At 43.0% G+C, this 17,215-nt stretch overlaps 1 protein-coding gene across 2 annotated transcripts in view; it reads right to left on the reverse strand.

Moving 5' to 3' along the window:
* The window catches only part of ARHGAP10 (Rho GTPase activating protein 10), a 144,744-nt gene that overhangs the window by 8,943 nt on the left and 118,586 nt on the right, over positions 1-17,215 (reverse strand). For both annotated transcript variants that reach the window (XM_039550703.1, XM_039550702.1), the window contains 2 exons: positions 16,799-16,961; positions 6,497-6,628 (listed from right to left, as the gene is read on the reverse strand). In XM_039550703.1, the coding sequence (XP_039406637.1) occupies positions 6,497-6,628; positions 16,799-16,961 (295 nt within the window). The remainder of the gene's footprint in view (positions 1-6,496; positions 6,629-16,798; positions 16,962-17,215) is intronic.

The raw sequence follows: 17,215 nt of genomic DNA on the forward strand, positions 1-17,215 counted from the left end.
GAGTCATGAGGCCAAGTGTTGATTAGGCTCATTAACAGAAGATAGTCCGGAGGGAGTTATCTCTGAGTCAGGCGGCAGGACAATGATGGGCAATTAACAGAAAGATAGTCTGGGGGGAGGAGGCAAGGAAACACTGCCCCACCTGATTTCAACAGCTCACGAGGATGGTAATAGAAAACCCTGCAACCCAGGACATTATCCACCCCTTATTCTATTACCATCTACATTATCCCAAATCAATACCTTCTTAAGCTCTAAAACACACATACATACATACATACATACATACATATATATATATATATATATAATGAAACCCTACACACCGTTCTCACCTAAGATTAGGTCTCCTTGTGGTACACAATGGGTTTCCCCATCTTTCTGCATTACCCACCAAGTGCAACCAGGTCCTTCAGCAAAGACAATCCCACGGATGGGTTTGCCTTTGCCTGAGGTGGGATTAATCCAAATAGTCTTTCCTAAAATACCTCTCAGGTGTACCACAGGGACTCTATCTCCATCCACTGTGTGCAAGGGTTCAGACTCGGCGGGACCAGCTCAATTGATAGACCCTTGGGTATTGACCACCCAGGTGGCCTTTGCTAAGTTCACTTTCCAATTGTTGGAGGTCCCCCCACCAAGTGCCTTTAGGGTAGTTTTAAGTAGTCCATTGCAGCGTTCAACTTTCCCAGCAGCTGGTGCATTGATAAGGGATATGATATATCCATTCGATACCGTGTTCTCTGGCCCAGGTGTTGATGAGGCTGTTCTTAAAATGAGTCCCATTGTCTGACTCGATCCTATCAGGGGTGCCATGTCTCCACAGGACTTGCTTTTCCAGGCCCAAGATGGTGTTCCGGGCTGTAGCATGAGGCACAGGGTAGGTCTCCAGCCATCCAGTGGTTGCTTCAACCACGGTCAACACGTAGCGCTTGCCTTGGCGGGTTTGGGGAAGAGTGATGTAGTCAACTTGCCAGGCTTCCCCATACCTGTACTTTGACCATCGTCCACCATACCACAGAAGCTTCACCCGCTTGGCCTGTTTGATTGCAGCACAGGTCTCACAACTGTGGATGACCTGTGAGATGCTGTCCACGGTAAGGTCCACCCCTCGGTCACGGGCCCATCGGTATGTTGCATCCCTCCCCTGATGACCAGAGGAATCATGGGCCCAACGAGCTAGGAATAATTCTCCCTTGTGCTGCCAGTCCAGATCCACCTGTGATACTTTCACCTTGGCAGCTCGGTCCACCTGCTCGTTGTTGCGATGTTCTTCATTAGCCCGACTTTTGGGTACGTGCGCATCCATGTGTCGAACTTTCACGGTCAGCTTCTCTACTCGGGCAGCGATGTCCTGCCAAATCTCAGCGGCCCAGATGGGTTTCCCTTTGCGCTGCCAGTTGGCTTTTCTCCAGTGAACCAGCCATCCCCACAGAGCATTAGCTACCATCCATGAGTCGGTGTAGAGATAGAGTCTCGGCCACTCCTCTCGTTCAGCAATATCCAAAGCCAGCTGGACAGCTTTAAGCTCTGCAACCTGACTCGATCCACCTTGTCCCTCGGTAGCTTGTGCAACTCGTCGTGTGGGGCTCCATACTGCAGCTTTCCACTTCCGGTTAGTGCCTACAATTCGGCAGGAACCATCAGTGAAGAGGGCATAACGTCTTTCAGTCTCCAGTAGCTCATTATATGGTGGGGCTTCCTCAGCACGAGTCACTTGCTCTTCCTCTTCTTCAGAAGATAATCCAAAAGTCTCATCTTCAGGCCAGTTTGTTATAATTTCCAGAATCCCAGGGCTATTCGGGTTTCCAATACGGGCACGCTGTGTGATGAGAGCAATCCATTTGCTCCATGTGGTGTCGGTGGTGTGATGCGTGGAAGGAACCTTTCCCTTGAACATCCAACCCAGCACCGGTAGTCGGGGTGCCAGAAGCAACTGTGCTTCAGTGCCGATTACTTCTGAGGCAGCCTGGACTCCTTCATAAGCTGCCAGGATTTCCTTCTCTGTGGGAGTGTAGTTGGCTTCAGACCCTCTGTAGCTTCGGCTCCAGAATCCCAGTGGTCGGCCACGAGTCTCACCAGGCACCTTCTGCCAGAGGCTCCAGGACAGACCATTGTTCCCGGCTGCAGAGTAGAGCACGTTCTTCACCTCAGGTCCTGTCCTGACTGGGCCAAGGGCTACAGTGTGAGCAATTTCCTGTTTGATCTGGGCGAAGGCTTGCTGCTGTTCAGGGCCCCAGTGGAAATCATTCTTCTTGCGGGTAACCAGGTAGAGAGGGCTCACGATCTGGCTGTACTCGGGAATGTGCATTCTCCAGAAACCTATGGCGCCTAGGAAAGCTTGTGTTTCCTTCTTGTTGGTCAGTGGAGACATCGCAGTGATCTTATTGATGACCTCGGTGGGAATCTGACATCGTCCATCTTGCCACTTTACTCCCAGGAACTGGATCTCTTGGGCAGGTCCCTTGACTTTGCTCCTTTTGATGGCAAAGCCAGCTTCCAGGAGAATCTGGATGATTTTCTCTCCTTTCTCAAATACTTTCTTTGCTGTGTTTCCCCACACGATGATGTCATCGATGTATTGCAGATGTTCTGGAGCCTCACCCTTTTCCAATGCAGTCTGGATCAGTCCATGGCAAATGGTGGGACTGTGCTTCCACCCCTGGGGCAGTCGGTTCCAGGTGTATTGCACACCCTTCCAGGTGAAAGCAAATTGGGGCCTGCATTCTGCTGCCAAAGGAATGGAGAAGAAGGCATTGGCAATGTCAATAGTGGAGTACCACTTCGCTGCTTTGGACTCCAGCTCGTACTGAAGTTCCAACATGTCCAGCACAGCAGCGTTCAATGGTGGCGTGACCTCATTCAGGCCACGGTAGTCCACCGTCAGCCTCCATTCTCCACTGGACTTACGCACTGGCCATATAGGGCTGTTGAAAGGTGAATGGGCCTTGCTGACCACCCCTTGGCGATCCAGTTTACAAATCATCTCATGGACGGGAACCACAGAGTCTCTGTCGGTGCGGTATTGCCGGCGGTGCACTGTTGCTGTGGCGATTGGCACCTGTTGTTCTGCAACTCTTAGCAGTCCCACGGCAGAGGGGTCATCTGAGAGGCCAGGCAATGTACTCAGTTGTCTGATATCTTCTGTCTCCACAGCAGCTATCCCAAAAGCCCAACGATGTCCTTTTGGGTCCTTGAAATATCCATTTCTGAGATAGTCTATGCCGAGAATGCACGGGGCCTCCGGGCCAGTCACGATGGGGTGTTTCTGCCACTCATTCCCAGTTAAACTCACTTCAGCTTCCAGTACAGTCAGCTGCTGGGATCCTCCTGTCACCCCAGAAATAGAAATGGGTTCTGCTCCCACATACCTTGATGGCATCAGAGTACATTGAGCCCTTGTGTCAACCAAAGCCGTGTATCTTTGTGGGTCAGATGTGCCAGGCCATCGGACCCACACAGTCCAAAAGACCCAATTGTCCCTTTCCTCTACCTGGCTAGAGGCAGGGCCCCTCTATTCCTGGTCATGTTGCATGTTGCTCCCTTCCGGTGAATACATTCCTGAGGTCCCTTCAAGAGGATCGGTCATATTATCATTCCTACACCGTCTGGAGTTCTGCGTGCGAGAGACCGGAGCAGTGTTGACTCTAGATGCCGCTTCTTGTGGTAGTTGTCCCCCTTTTTAGTTCACGTACCCGAGCTGCTAAGGAGGAGGTGGGTTTTCCATCCCACTTACTCATGTCTTCTCCATGTTCCTGAAGGAAAAACCAGAGGTTACCTCGTGGGGTGTATCCTCTCTCCCTGGTTGGGGGATGCCAGCTCCTAATGGCAGAGACTCTTGTTGGTTCTGGCGAGATCTGGTAAATCTCTTCCTTAAGTTCCTTTTTCAATTTCTGATGGCCTTCTTCAATCAAGCTCCGGACTTGCTCAGCCGAAAGACTTGTTTCCACGGATGAGACATGGGTGCGAAACGGGGCTGTGACGGTGTCCTCGTAAATCCTCAGTTTGTTCACCAAGATGCGCACCCTGTCCTCGCCTTCCCTCCATTGCAGCGTTGCCAGGTAACGGGAGTATAGCTCTGGTCCAAGGCGTGCGAACCTCAACCACATCTGTGACGTGCACTGGACACCATCTGGGCTCTTAGGAAATCTCTCGTCTTCTGAGAAAATGATCTCCAGCACAGCCAATTCCCTCAGGCGCTGGATACCTTGTTCCATTGTGCTCCATTTTCCTTGGTGCACCTGGAGGTCTTCTTTACAAAGGTACCTGTCCCTTACACTTGTAAGCAGTCGCCGCCAGAGGCTGAGGGTTTCTTGGGTTCTCCCGATCCCCTGGTCAATGACCACATCCCAGGACAGAGATCCCAGCTGCCTGGCCTCACTTCCGTCCAGAATGGTGTCATTGGCTGCAGCGTCCCAGATGCGGAGCAGCCAGGTCAGGATAGACTCGTTCGTCTGGCGGGTGAATTCCCTCCACAGGTCTCACAGCTCACCCAGGGATAGCGACCGAGTGATGATCTCTGGCTCTGCCTCTTCTGCTGGGTGCGAAGGTCCTGCTGCATCCTCGTCAGTCACTATGCGGACTGATTTGCTTTTTGATTTCTTCTTCTGCATGGGGGCAACTGCAATCGGTTTAGGCTGTTCTGGTTCAGTGATGGTTTGCATGGGGACGCTGACAGTGCTTTTGGTTCCTTTCTCCTCTGAGTCAGTCTGCGTAGAAATGGATGCGGTTGCTTTGCTTTTGGCTCCTTTTTCCTCTGTGACAGTCTGCGTAGAAATGGATGCGGTTGCTTTGCTTTTGGCTCCTTTCAGTGTGACAGTCTGTGTAGACATGGTATTTGCTGCTCTGCTCCTTTTTACCTCCTCCTCAAGCAGACGTTGCACCACACCAAGTAGTGTTTTGTTTCTAAGCATGGTGTACACAATGCAGGCCATAGAGAAAAAAGAGAATAGAACTGACAAGAAGATTACACCATCCTTAACATCCAGAGGGAACTCAATTTTTTCAAAAACTGCTGTGCCTGGCCTGAAAGGCTGGAAGAAACCACTCCCTACTCCTCCCACCAGGGGCTAGGTGCAATTGTTGAAGAGATCCCAGACATAGCAGCCCAGACTAGGACAGCCAAACAAAACTGAGTATATATTCCGAGTGGTATTCATCACCTCGCAGGTTATAATGCTATAGACATAATAAACCAATAAAGCAATTCTCATACCATTCCCTGGTTTTAACAGGAGTAACACAACAGGCAGGTAGTTCTCCATGTGAGGAAAAATATAGAGAGCAAGATACAGTACCCATGTAGACAAGCTGAGCACCATGGTGAATAGGTTTCTGTTTATACAAAATTGTAATTCTGACTTTTTCTCAGAGCCAGCCCCACATTGGGCACCAAATTATGTACTTGTTTGAAAACAAACCAGAGTCAGAATAACAATTTAATGGAAATTAAAGAAAAGGAAAAAAATGTAAAAGAAAACACTGGTTCAAACTGACAGAGTCAAAATACAACCTGAGTCCCTATTAGGCAGGGTGGTGGTAGCAGTCTGGTAGAATGGTGGCTGCAGTCCTCTGAAGCAGTGATCCTGTAGTAAAGGGGTCTGCTCTTCCTCAGAAAGTCCAGTGGTGGCTGTGTAGCTCCTGTCCTCTGGAAATCCAGTGGAAAGGTTGTCTCTGGTGTTCAGAGTCCCAGACTATATCCACGACGGGATGCTTGGTTCCTCCCTCTGGGTGGAGCATCTCACAATGGGGTAATGAGTCATGAGGCCAAGTGTTGATTAGGCTCATTAACAGAAGATAGTCCGGAGGGAGTTATCTCTGAGTCAGGCGGCAGGACAATGATGGGCAATTAACAGAAAGATAGTCTGGGGCCAGGAGGCAAGGAAACACTGCCCCACCTGATTTCAACAGCTCATGGGGATGGTAATAGAATACACTGCAACCCAGGACATTACTTTAATTAGAAAACCAAATATTACAAAACTTGAAGGAAAAAGCTAAGATGATGAAGACCTTCACCGAAAAAACTCAAAATATTTCCAAACATGGAAAACAACATGGAAGGAAGAAGGACAAAGAATGAAAGAAAAGAATGAAACCACAGAGAAAGGTAAAGACAGAGGAAAGTCTTTCAGAGGCAAGAAGGCTAGGATGAGAAGCCTCAATTTGACAAAGGTGGCTATGGAAAAAGAAAGAATCTGTATTTTAAAAGACCCTAAGAGAAACACTGCAAGAGAGAGACATTACGAATTGTCCACCCAAAACAAAGCCCTCCTGTATTAACCAACCACTGACTCAACCTGTGTGCCTTCCACCAAGGGAGGTGCTCAAAGAAAAAATAAGATGCAGTAAACATGTATTTTATTCTGTCAGAATGGCTAGGGTTGCATTTCCTGGTTTGAGATAATCATTCACATGCCATGGAAGACTACTTTTATAAAGATACAGAAAAAGGAGGCAAATAAATAGCCAGCAAAAGTTGAAGTGCACACTGTACCTTTCCACTGCTCTGTCAGTGCCAGTGGCAGGGTTGGGGAAGAAGAAAGTGGGCAGTGCAGCATTTGTGGCAGCTGGGTTAGCAGATGGAGTGTTCATCCACGAGACCATCGATGGGCGGCTTTGAGCAGGGCTGAGAGGAAATATATTGAAGGCAGAATTAACAATGTGAACAGAATTTCCTATCGTACCACAGTATTTGAATCTTTATGACTGGACAACCTGTTAGATCTTCAAACCAAATCATATTGTCAAGCTGATTTTGTAGAAATGGCCATCGTATGATTCTGCACTCCTCCTTGGAAATCTTTCTCCTACATGCCCTACATCCTAAGCTAAGAAGAATTACCTGAGATGCATGACATAAGCAATAAAAAGGCAAAATTCCCTATTCCTTATCTAATAAAGATTGACAAAGTGAAACTGCATAGAGCAGGCTATTATTTGAGCTGCCACTCTGCCTTTACAAGTTTTGATGAATCTATTTAAAAATCTCCTCAGTGCATGTATGACTGGGAAGATTTCTAAAGAGGCTGCAGCTATTACAACATTGGGATCACGATGCTGGCTCTGGATTGAGATCTCCTTCACAGAGCTATGCAAACACTGCCTCAGTGGCTGCCCTCACCAACACACTGCTCAAATACACACGAAGTTAGTGGCTGAACACAAAGTTGACACAAGAGGAGAAGAAATAGCAGGCAAAATTTAAAACTTTTATTAGTAAACATACAAAGTTGTCCCCAACATAAAGGATGTTCCTAATTTCACACCTTAAAGAACTAAAGCATTCCAGCACTGGAAGGCTTTCTTTCACTGCATGGACAAAGCAACAAATAGTCCAAACACTGACTGTCAGCATGTCTTTGGAGCAAAAATCTGGACTTCCAGCAGTTTCTAAGCAGAAACAGAATTAAAATCATTCACACACAGCAATCATTGCTCAGAAGTACAGACTTCCCAATACAGCATTTATGACTTTGTCTTACTCCAAGATTAACCTCTTAGACAGCATAAATCTGCAAAGTACCACCAAAACTAAGAATCCAGTCAAGAAGGTTTTTGTGGGGGTCTAATAAAGATGGATTGACCACAAGCAAAAAGAGGGATCAACAATCAGCCCAGTTATAATTGAAAATTAATAAAAGAAAGCAGGAAAAGTAACTCAGATAGCTGATTTTAATCTTATTGTACACTGGAATATTTAATTTCTAGAAGAAATGATCCCAATTTGTTGCTTTGCATAACATGATTTACAATCAAATTCAACTTTTAGAAACTCGTTCTCACAGCCAAGATATCTCATAGTCATTCTAGCAATTACATAGTTAAGCAGACATTCATTTTGAGTATTAATTTTTAAATTTAGTACATTATAAAAGGGTGAATGTCACATTCCTTATTACAAGACAATGGCTTTTCCTTTGGAAATGTGGCAGACGACATTTGAATAAAAGCTGGAATTCACGGTTTATAAAACAGCATTCTTCAGTTAATTCCACTAGTGAAAATGAAACTTAAGTGTGCTGGAATCATAACCAGAAGGGTTTACCAAAACATGGTCTGCTTTTAAAAATTATCACATTTACCAAATAAGGGAAGGAATCATATGTATTAAACTGAATGATGAGGTGGATTATGCTGACTAGAAACATATTTCATGCTTAACTTTGGAAAGAGAATATCCAGTCATCTTTTCTGCATGGGAATCTTCCACTGCACCATTTTTTTCATCTTCCAATAATGACATACATTTAAGAATAACATCTACATAATTTTGGGGTTTTCTTTTACTTGAAGTTGTCCTCTTCCTCCCATTTTTACCTAATGATTGAAAATTTTCCTCCAATAAAACAAAAACCTTCAGCTAAAAGTGACTTCATTCAGAGACAAACCAAAAAAATAAACACCACCATTTGGATCATCTTCTCTAAATACTGAGGAAAAAACAGTTCTCAGTGGTACTGTAAAGTTTACAAAGTTTGCCAGAAAGTGAATTATTTCTTCATCATTCCCCACACATGATGTCTACATGCAGAATTAATTTTAACTCAGCAGGTGAACACAAAAGTTTTTCAAAAGTGAATTTAAAAAAAGTATCCTACTTTCATAAACTGAACTCTTCTACTTAAAACAGTCCTGAGGCTTAAAGAAAAAATATTTTCCTTGTGCTCCTATTTATTAAATTCAAATCAGTCTCATGGCAGGGGGGTTGGAATGGGATGATCTTTAAGGTCCCTTCCAACCTAAGCAATTCCATGATTCTGTGATTAAGACTGGTGTTAGGTTCATTTCTGAAACCTGTAAAACTACCGAAAATAGAAAAATAACACTCCAAGTATATTGCCACAGGAGTATTAAAATGTCTTTAATGCAAACTATTCATAATTCAAGAATATTCTACCAAGTGGTCTTCTCTAGTGCACACCCCAGAGGTGCAGTTTAATTTTCAACAAGTGATTATTAAACCTTGCATTTATTAAATATTTCATTGATAGATGCATCATATTAATCTCTGCAATTTACTCAATCAGCTCTAGAACAACACACACCACCTGCACCTCAGACACAGAATTAATGACTTCAAAGCAATGGTCAGAACAGAGAGGACACAAAAGGAGCCCTCTGACCCAGGAAAGCATTGGTCATTCATAAGAATACTCGGAATAAATACCAGATGGTTTCTTGCTGAGACTTGGAGAGGAAAGAAAGAGGGGGAAAAAATAAAAGAGAAAAGGTGTGCACATAAAGGAAAAGAAGATGAAATAAAATGTTCAGCTCCATGCCATGGCATGCTAATTTCTCAAGTTAAAGAGACTCAACAAGAAGTGTAATCTATCACCAAGTAAGACTACACTGTCCTTTACCAGACAGGATTATATAAAAGCATGTTAAAATTGGCAGGTTTTCTACAAATTCTGAGCCACTCCAACAGTTCTAGTGGAAAAACACTCCAGAAGTACAGGTATGTGGAGTGCTGGGCTGCTCCCTCCCCCACTTTTTTGATGAATTCCCTTAATACTTTTCAGCTGTAGGGAAAGCACTGCAGCAGAATTTGCCTGTCACTTTAGGCTGCTGGTTAACCAGCAAGAGATCATGCTCTACCCATCCAGCAGGAGACAAAAAAAAACAACACATTTTTTCAATAGCAATAACTTCATCATGTTAAGAAGAAAGAAAAAAAAAATTTGATAGCTTTAACTATTAAGCCCATTCTAGAATTTATGGATTTGGTTGTGAGGGGTTCTTTTTATTTATTGTACTTGGTTACCTCAGGAACCACTTAATTCTTGTTATTGAAACAGAAGGCTTTACTCAATAAAAAAAATAATTTCCAATGTTGCGGCGTGTAAGCAACAAAAGGTTAGATTTTATTGTTTGTTCCTTGGAAAGGTTCTTGTCGTAGCAAGGCTACCTTGCTATAAAGCTTTGCACACCTTGTTTATCAAAATGATGATATATTAGAAAGTATTGCTTGTGTTATCACATAGCATCTCAACTTTAGGAAGGTATGTTGAAGAAATCCTTTCTCCTAAGGCTAAAATGAAGGCAATGCATTTCCTGTGGGTAGGAAAAAAACCCAAAAAGGCTGACATAACCATCTCTCTTTGAGGAAAAAATGCTATTGTCTAGCATAGTGAACGATGGGAAAAGGGGGGCGGGGGGAACGGCTTTACTGAAAATAAGCTAGAGATTTTGTACTGATATTCAGAAAGAAACTTCTGAAAAAAAGATTTTATTGGATGTTTATCTGGCTGGTTCCTAAGGTAACACAGCTAAAGAGCAGCCTCTTATCTTGAGAGCAAGGAAGAGAGTCTGTGAAAAGAATCTACACTGCAACTCTTGAGAAAAAAAAAGGTTGTTTCATAGACAAGTTTGGCAGCGCCATGGCTGTCGCATCGCAGTGTCTGGCTGACAAACTCAATGAAAGCGTTCTTGAAAGGTTTCATTACAAAATGACAGTGTGTATCAAAGGGTGTCGGCTATTTCTGATTCTATATGCAATCCAACAGTGACCTCCAACACGTCTTCCTGCACGCTAAAAACCCCTGTGACTTGGGGAGTGGGAAGCACAAAAATACATGGCCAAAATTCTAGAAATTGTAGCTACAGCAAAGCTGGAGACAAACAGAAGGCCAAAATTTCCCCATCTGTGTTCCCCCTGAAAAGAAACTCCATCCTCAAAATTTAAAGTATGTGACATGCACACAGCATTCCTCAACCCTCATTTATACAGAGCACATCAGTCAGCACTGAAATAGAGCTTTTGTTAACTCGGATTGCGAAGTCTCAGTGAAGCAGCTAACACATTAGTGAAATGATCTTTCACGCCAGTCTGGTAAATCCAAAGCTAATGTCTACAGCAGCTGTCCCAAGTTAAAGCATTTCTAAATGATAATTCAGACAAAGCAAAAGTGAAGTATGCACATCTATAAGGATAGAGCTCACTGCTGTTCCTTTCAGAAAAAAAACCCCAAACAATGAGAGGGCTGTGTTCCCTGGAAGCATGCAAATAAAATAACAGAAAAAAAAAAAGTAAGAAGAAAATTTTAAAAAGGGAAACTTTAGCTCATCCCAGTGGTTGCATCCACACCTCTCCCTGCCCTGGGCACACACACCATTTACCCTGTTCTCACAGAGCAGTGCTGCTGTCAAGCTCACTGGCAGCCAAGGAGATGGCAAGGTCTGTTTTGTACGAGCCACATGACTAAGTTATATTATGCCTGTCTCAAAGAAGCTGCAAAATGAGGGCTCTTGCTCTGCTTGCATAACGAAAGGGTACAAAAAGAAGTGCCTGCTCCGCTAAACCCGCTCTCAAAGTGCTGAGTCACTGGAGAGGTGGCAGCTGAAACAAAAACTAACTGCAGAATAAGCACAATGACCCAACAGCTGCTAGAGCACCTTCTTTGAATAAAATAGGATGATGACATTAGATATTATACAAAGTTTTCAAGACAGTGAAACCGAAGTCACTCATCATTTATGTAAAACTGCAAATTCCCACCACTGCCAGAAAGTACAAAAAAGAAAGTATTACCATTTTAAGGAGACTAGACATGCAGTCTACTGATGTAGATATAACAAGGCTGATGGGAATTCATTCAGCAGTCAAACAAAATTAATAACTATCTCCAAGGCTTCTGTTATGTGCAAAACACCACTATCTCTGCCCACCCTTGCCATCTGATGGCTCTTTTAACATCACTTTGTTCACCAGCAATTTGAACAGCTTGAGATTTCATGAAGAATGAGTAACTTCTTCCCAGCTTGGTCACAAAGACCCTGGATGCTGCACAGCACAGATCTTGTCACCATTTTGGAAGTCTTTATGGATATCAAAAACCCCAAAACTAGGCCCACAGTGTAGCACTTATATACCACTGAGCTGGGTAACAGAATATTTTACTGTCAGGAGACCCAATTAAGCAATATCCATAAAAATAGAAAAAAATACTGAATTTGTTCATCTTCCATTAGTCCCTTGCATGTTCCTAAAAATCCATTTACACTGGTGCTTCCATTTCTCCTCTGGGCTTTGAGCACCTTTGGTATTTGGACTGTCAGGACTGTACCTTGCGTGCTCCTATAGAAGCATCCAAGGTGGGATTTCAGTTTGGAAACTATGAATCTTACTATTCTTAGCACAGAAATGTAATTGCTTTAACGAGCCCGGCACCCACCCACCAATGAAAATGTTCGAGGGACAGGAATGCTTTCCATCCCCTCCAATTGCAAAATCCCAAAGGCTTAGAGAGGGAAAGAAGAACAGACAAGATAAACAGACAGACAGCATAATCTCAAGGAAGGCTACTCCATATCCTGCATCGTAACTTCATCCAGAACAACCATTAAAAGTCACCACGTTCCAGCTCCCTGGGAAACCCAAACACCCTGCAGTCTCAAATCCCAAAAATGAACTCTCCAGCTGAGGAACAAGACATTAGTTTTCATAATTTGAATGAAGAAGTGATTGCTCAGTAAGTGTAGGGGACTTCCAACAAAAAAGGTAAGACTGACCCAATTCTGAAAACCCAGCACTGTGAGGGGTAAGTCTGTAAGGTCTGTAGATAAGCCCTGGCACAGGACATTGTACTGTAAGCACAAAGCAATCTCGTGACGAGGGCCCAGTTACAGCAACAAATCTTTCCTTATCAGAAAGAGGTCCTCAAAAAGATTAATTACAACACACAGCGAGCCGAGAGAATACCAAGTGTTCAGCTTTTTAGGTTCATTCTGAGGTCAAGTGAAAACAGACATAAGGCAGCCCACAGTATTTTAGGACATGACTTGTAATCCACCTTTTGACAAATCAGTCATTGCAATAAGGGAAATCTGCACTAATCCATCAGTGGTGAGCTGCCATCACAGCCAGAACTCTGGGAAAGGCTGAATAGGACAGGCCTCACATCAATAAATGATTCCGTAAGTGAATTCTATAATCAAACCACAACAGCTGCAAAAGAAAGTTTCCCTCACCCTTTTTAATTTAATTACATCACATCTGATACTGCAACTTTGGCAATACCACCTCCTTCATTATAAGAAGACTTTAAATTACACTTTGTCTTTACTTGCTCAGGTATACTTATTAGCCACCAAAGTATATATACCCAGTTTAGCTATCACTTATCTTTTGCATGTGAAAGCCACAGTGCAATAGGGTGAAAGTCAAACTTTGTGCCACTAACTTTCAACTGCAGGTAAAAGGGAAGACTGACTATTGCTGCACAGTTCAAATGCCGTTTAAGAGCTACCCATAACCCCTTCTAATCCATGTTTGTAAACCCAAGACCACCACTATTATCAAAACAGTTTGGGGACTAGCTTAGAAAGGCTATCCAGCCTCTTAGTATCTGAAATCCTGAACTCTTAGGAAACTACACATTTTGAACTATTAAAAATTTGAGTTTCATACACCACAGGAATAAAAATCTGAGTGATTAAGCTGCATATTTTCCAGTGCCAATCAGGAAGGCACTGAAAGTAATGTCAGGACCACATCCTCCAGCAAAAAGCTATGAAGCCTCTTGAAGAAGAGATGTGGCAGACCTGTTTACTTTTTGGGCAAATGCAATAGAAAAACCAGAAACTCTGTAGGACAGAGTCTGTATGGACACTTAAATCAGAGAGGAAAAAAGGAAGAATGCAAATCTGTGGTTAGCATTAAACTGAGACTACTGTTGCTGCTCTACCTTAAGGGGAAAAAATGTCCATACTAGTGGAGAGCAATCCTTTACCTAGCTCAAAACTCTAATTATGAGTTTATGTTTGAGATCACCTTGTGCAAAGCATCCTTGGAGAGAAGGTATTTTCAAAGAGTACATGCTTATGACACAGTGCTCCATCGAGTAGAAGTGGTAATTTGCCCATCCTAGGCTATTTGGAGTTTGAATCCTGTGTCTACAAAAACCACTCTAACTTTGTGATTGACAGGGGGGAAAAAAAAAAAAAAGCTATGTTCTACCATAGAGTGTATGTAAAAATAAAACATATTTATTTTTAGTATTTGGCTCTAGATGGAAGTGCGAAGATAAAAATAACTTCAGGAAAAAGGTTAAAAAAAGTTTAGGGTGCATGATAGTCTTAAAGCAGCAAACTCAGGTCTCCACTGAGAACCACCCCTGCCAAGCATCACCCAAGTCTCTACTCACCCCTACAGCAGCACATGACAACACAGGACATATGTCTGATCCACACAGATCTTTCAGAGAAAATCTAGCATCAGGCAGACACACACTCACAGACATGAAAACCAACAGCTTAACGGGGCTTCAAAATGGCACATATGTGAAACATCACCTTCGAGTTACACCGTATGCACAGCACATCTTTACATACTGACATGACAATTGAGCAGTCGGGGCTTTGTGAGATATTTCAGATTGGTGGCAAAGCTCTTGCTCTCTCAGCTTCTTTCACCACTCTGGCCATGAAGCCCCTCCTAGAGCCCATCAGGAGGTGAGGGTGTATTTGCCTCCATTTGGTGCTCACCTCACCACGCTGGAAGCTGGAGCTCCTTTTGTTTTGGAAGGTGGGACAAGGAAATCACAAAAATCTCTGCCAGGAAACATCACGGTGACAACAGCTATCATTCTGGAAAAATCAAGCTTCTTTTTTGAAAACAAATTCCACAAAAAGTATTCTTGTTACCCATCATGTACTCTTGCTTAAAGCAAACTACTGGTATAAACCAGCTCTTGGAATATCTGGACACACCTTGACCCACAATGCAACATCCCCCCCCGGGAAACACTGCAAGCAACTCTTCTGCCACAAAGAAGTCACCATCACCTTGTTGACTGCATAACTCCAGAGTGATCGATCTCCTACAAGTAACACCCATGTGTTACAAACATCAGCAGAAACTTGAGAAACCGGATCCTCTGGTATAATTCCATCTCCCCTAGACTCAGTATGGCATTTGTTGTAGCTCAGTGAACACCTGCAATACCATTTGAGAGACGATACTGAGGGTTTAAGAATTGATTTCGTCCCAGTTTGGCTCAAAATACAAAACATTTTGAAATCCTGCACAAACAGAAAGGATTGTTCTTCACCCAGTTCTAAGGATTGGTCCAGTTTATGAGCATAGTCTATAACCAACAGCCAGTGCTACATTTCCTGGAGCTGTGAGAGCTACCAGAGGTACATTCTGCCATTACTACACTGGGGCCGCTCTGCATTTTGGTTTGGGTTTTATTTGTTAAGGCAGGGTCCCCTGAGTCATCCAAACTAGGAGGGGAAAAGAAGCCAACTTAGGGTGAGAAAGTAGAGGAAAGAATGTAGCATACACAGACTACTCTGTCACTGTCCAGGCTTGTTACAGATGTAGCTCTTAAGCAAACTTCACAGACAGGCAAGTGGAAGAAAGAAATTACTTTGACAAATAATCTAAATGCACATACCATGCACCTTTATTTTCTTCCCTTCCAAAGGGAACTCTAAGTACTGTTTCCAGTGGAGCAGAAAACCTCAAGCCACCAAGTCAGGTTTCCAAAACAGCAGTGCAATACAATTTTTGATGAAAATTAACAAATGCAAATAAAGATGCAATATTCCTTCAAACACCTGAAGTTCCCAAACTCTCTGGATAAAACCCAACACTCCTTTTATTCTCTGAAGTGGCATTATCAATGTTCTGCTAACCCTGTGTTCCTTAATTAGCTTTCACTGATTTTATCCCAGCTACAACATCTTTTCCACACATGCACCTCTCTTTGGTAAGTACAACTTACTGCTAATTCTACCCACTTCTAGAGGATAGTACAAGAGAATAAGGGAAGAGTAACTTTAGACCTCTACTGAAGAAACAGCATTTACAGAAAATACTATAAATCTGGAATTCTTTCAATACATATGAGAGAAAAAAATTATTCTAGTTAATAAACTCTCAAGTCAGCAGTTAATTATTATCAATTATTCTATGACTATCTATATATTTTCATGTGTTACATACACCTGCACATATATTTTACACTTGTTTAATCACCAGAGCAGGCTACTCAGAATGCCATTATGGAAAATACTTGTAACAGATCTTTTCTCCAGACCTGCTCCTTCCACTCTTCTTGGCACTAAAGGCTGGAAAACTTTGTCTTGATAGCTGTTAAAGTCTGAATGAACAGCAAACCAGAGAATTCAATTCAAGTTCAAATCTGATTTAAAAACAAGTTATGGTCAGCTTTTTGTGTATCAAACCTGAATACGTACTAGAGAGATAGGACTAACATTTCAATGTCAATTTCTGCTAAATTTAAGTCATGCTCAAAAACTGAACATTTACAGCATCTGCTGAAAGTGACAGACTGCACTTCCATTGGAAACCAGGCATCGAATTTGTTAGGAAGAGATTAAAAATGATAATGTTCTTAGACAATAGCATCTGAGCACACACTCATTGCAGTGTGTTTATCCAAACCCAAAATTGGGCCCCAAATCTTAATAATATGGCATCTAAGTGCAGCTTAACGCTTTCTTGAAATACAGCTAGGGTAATACATCATATAGAGAATAACTTATATCTTCACTGCTTAAATTAAAAAAAAATTAAAACCATTTAAAATTTTATACAGGTTACCAAAAAATCAACTAGGTTTCAATAGAACAAGAACATTTCTTTCCTGCAAGCATTCAAGCGGACTCTAAGCTCCACCACAACATACAAACACATGTTTTTGTAGCAGAAGAAAACAAACACAATTATATGCAATTTGTAAAAATCACTCCTCACCAATCTGAAAAGGGAAATGTGTTTCACAATCATACTAGTGGAAGCATCCTCACTTCATATTCAGTTACTTACAGATGTGCTGTCCAGCCCGCAAGATCTCCGCTGTCCATGATAAGGGGATTTCCATCCAAGAGCCCAGGGGGGCTGCTGGAGAAGGCAGGTGTTGGAGACTGGGAAGAAAGAGAATCCATGCTCCCAGTTGGAGTCTCTTCTCTGGGAGAGCTGTGACTGTCAGCTAGAAAAGAGAGCATGAGTCAGAAGGATACTCAAGGAATCATCTCATAAAGCAAAAGAATCTGCCTTGGAGATAATGTCCTGAAATATGTAAGAGAAGAAACCTTACTGTCCCATCTCCACAAGGTATTTTGGAGGACAAGCAGTCTCCCAGTATTTCCCCAAAAGGTATCACTGCACAGTTTCCCCCACTGTTCTCTCCAGGCTTTCTTCACATACAACATATTCCCAATCCCCTCTTTTCAGTATGTGTTT

Source organism: Corvus cornix, chromosome 4 (genome assembly GCF_000738735.6).
Source record: "Corvus cornix cornix isolate S_Up_H32 chromosome 4, ASM73873v5, whole genome shotgun sequence".
Classification (NCBI taxonomy): Eukaryota; Metazoa; Chordata; class Aves; order Passeriformes; family Corvidae; genus Corvus; species Corvus cornix.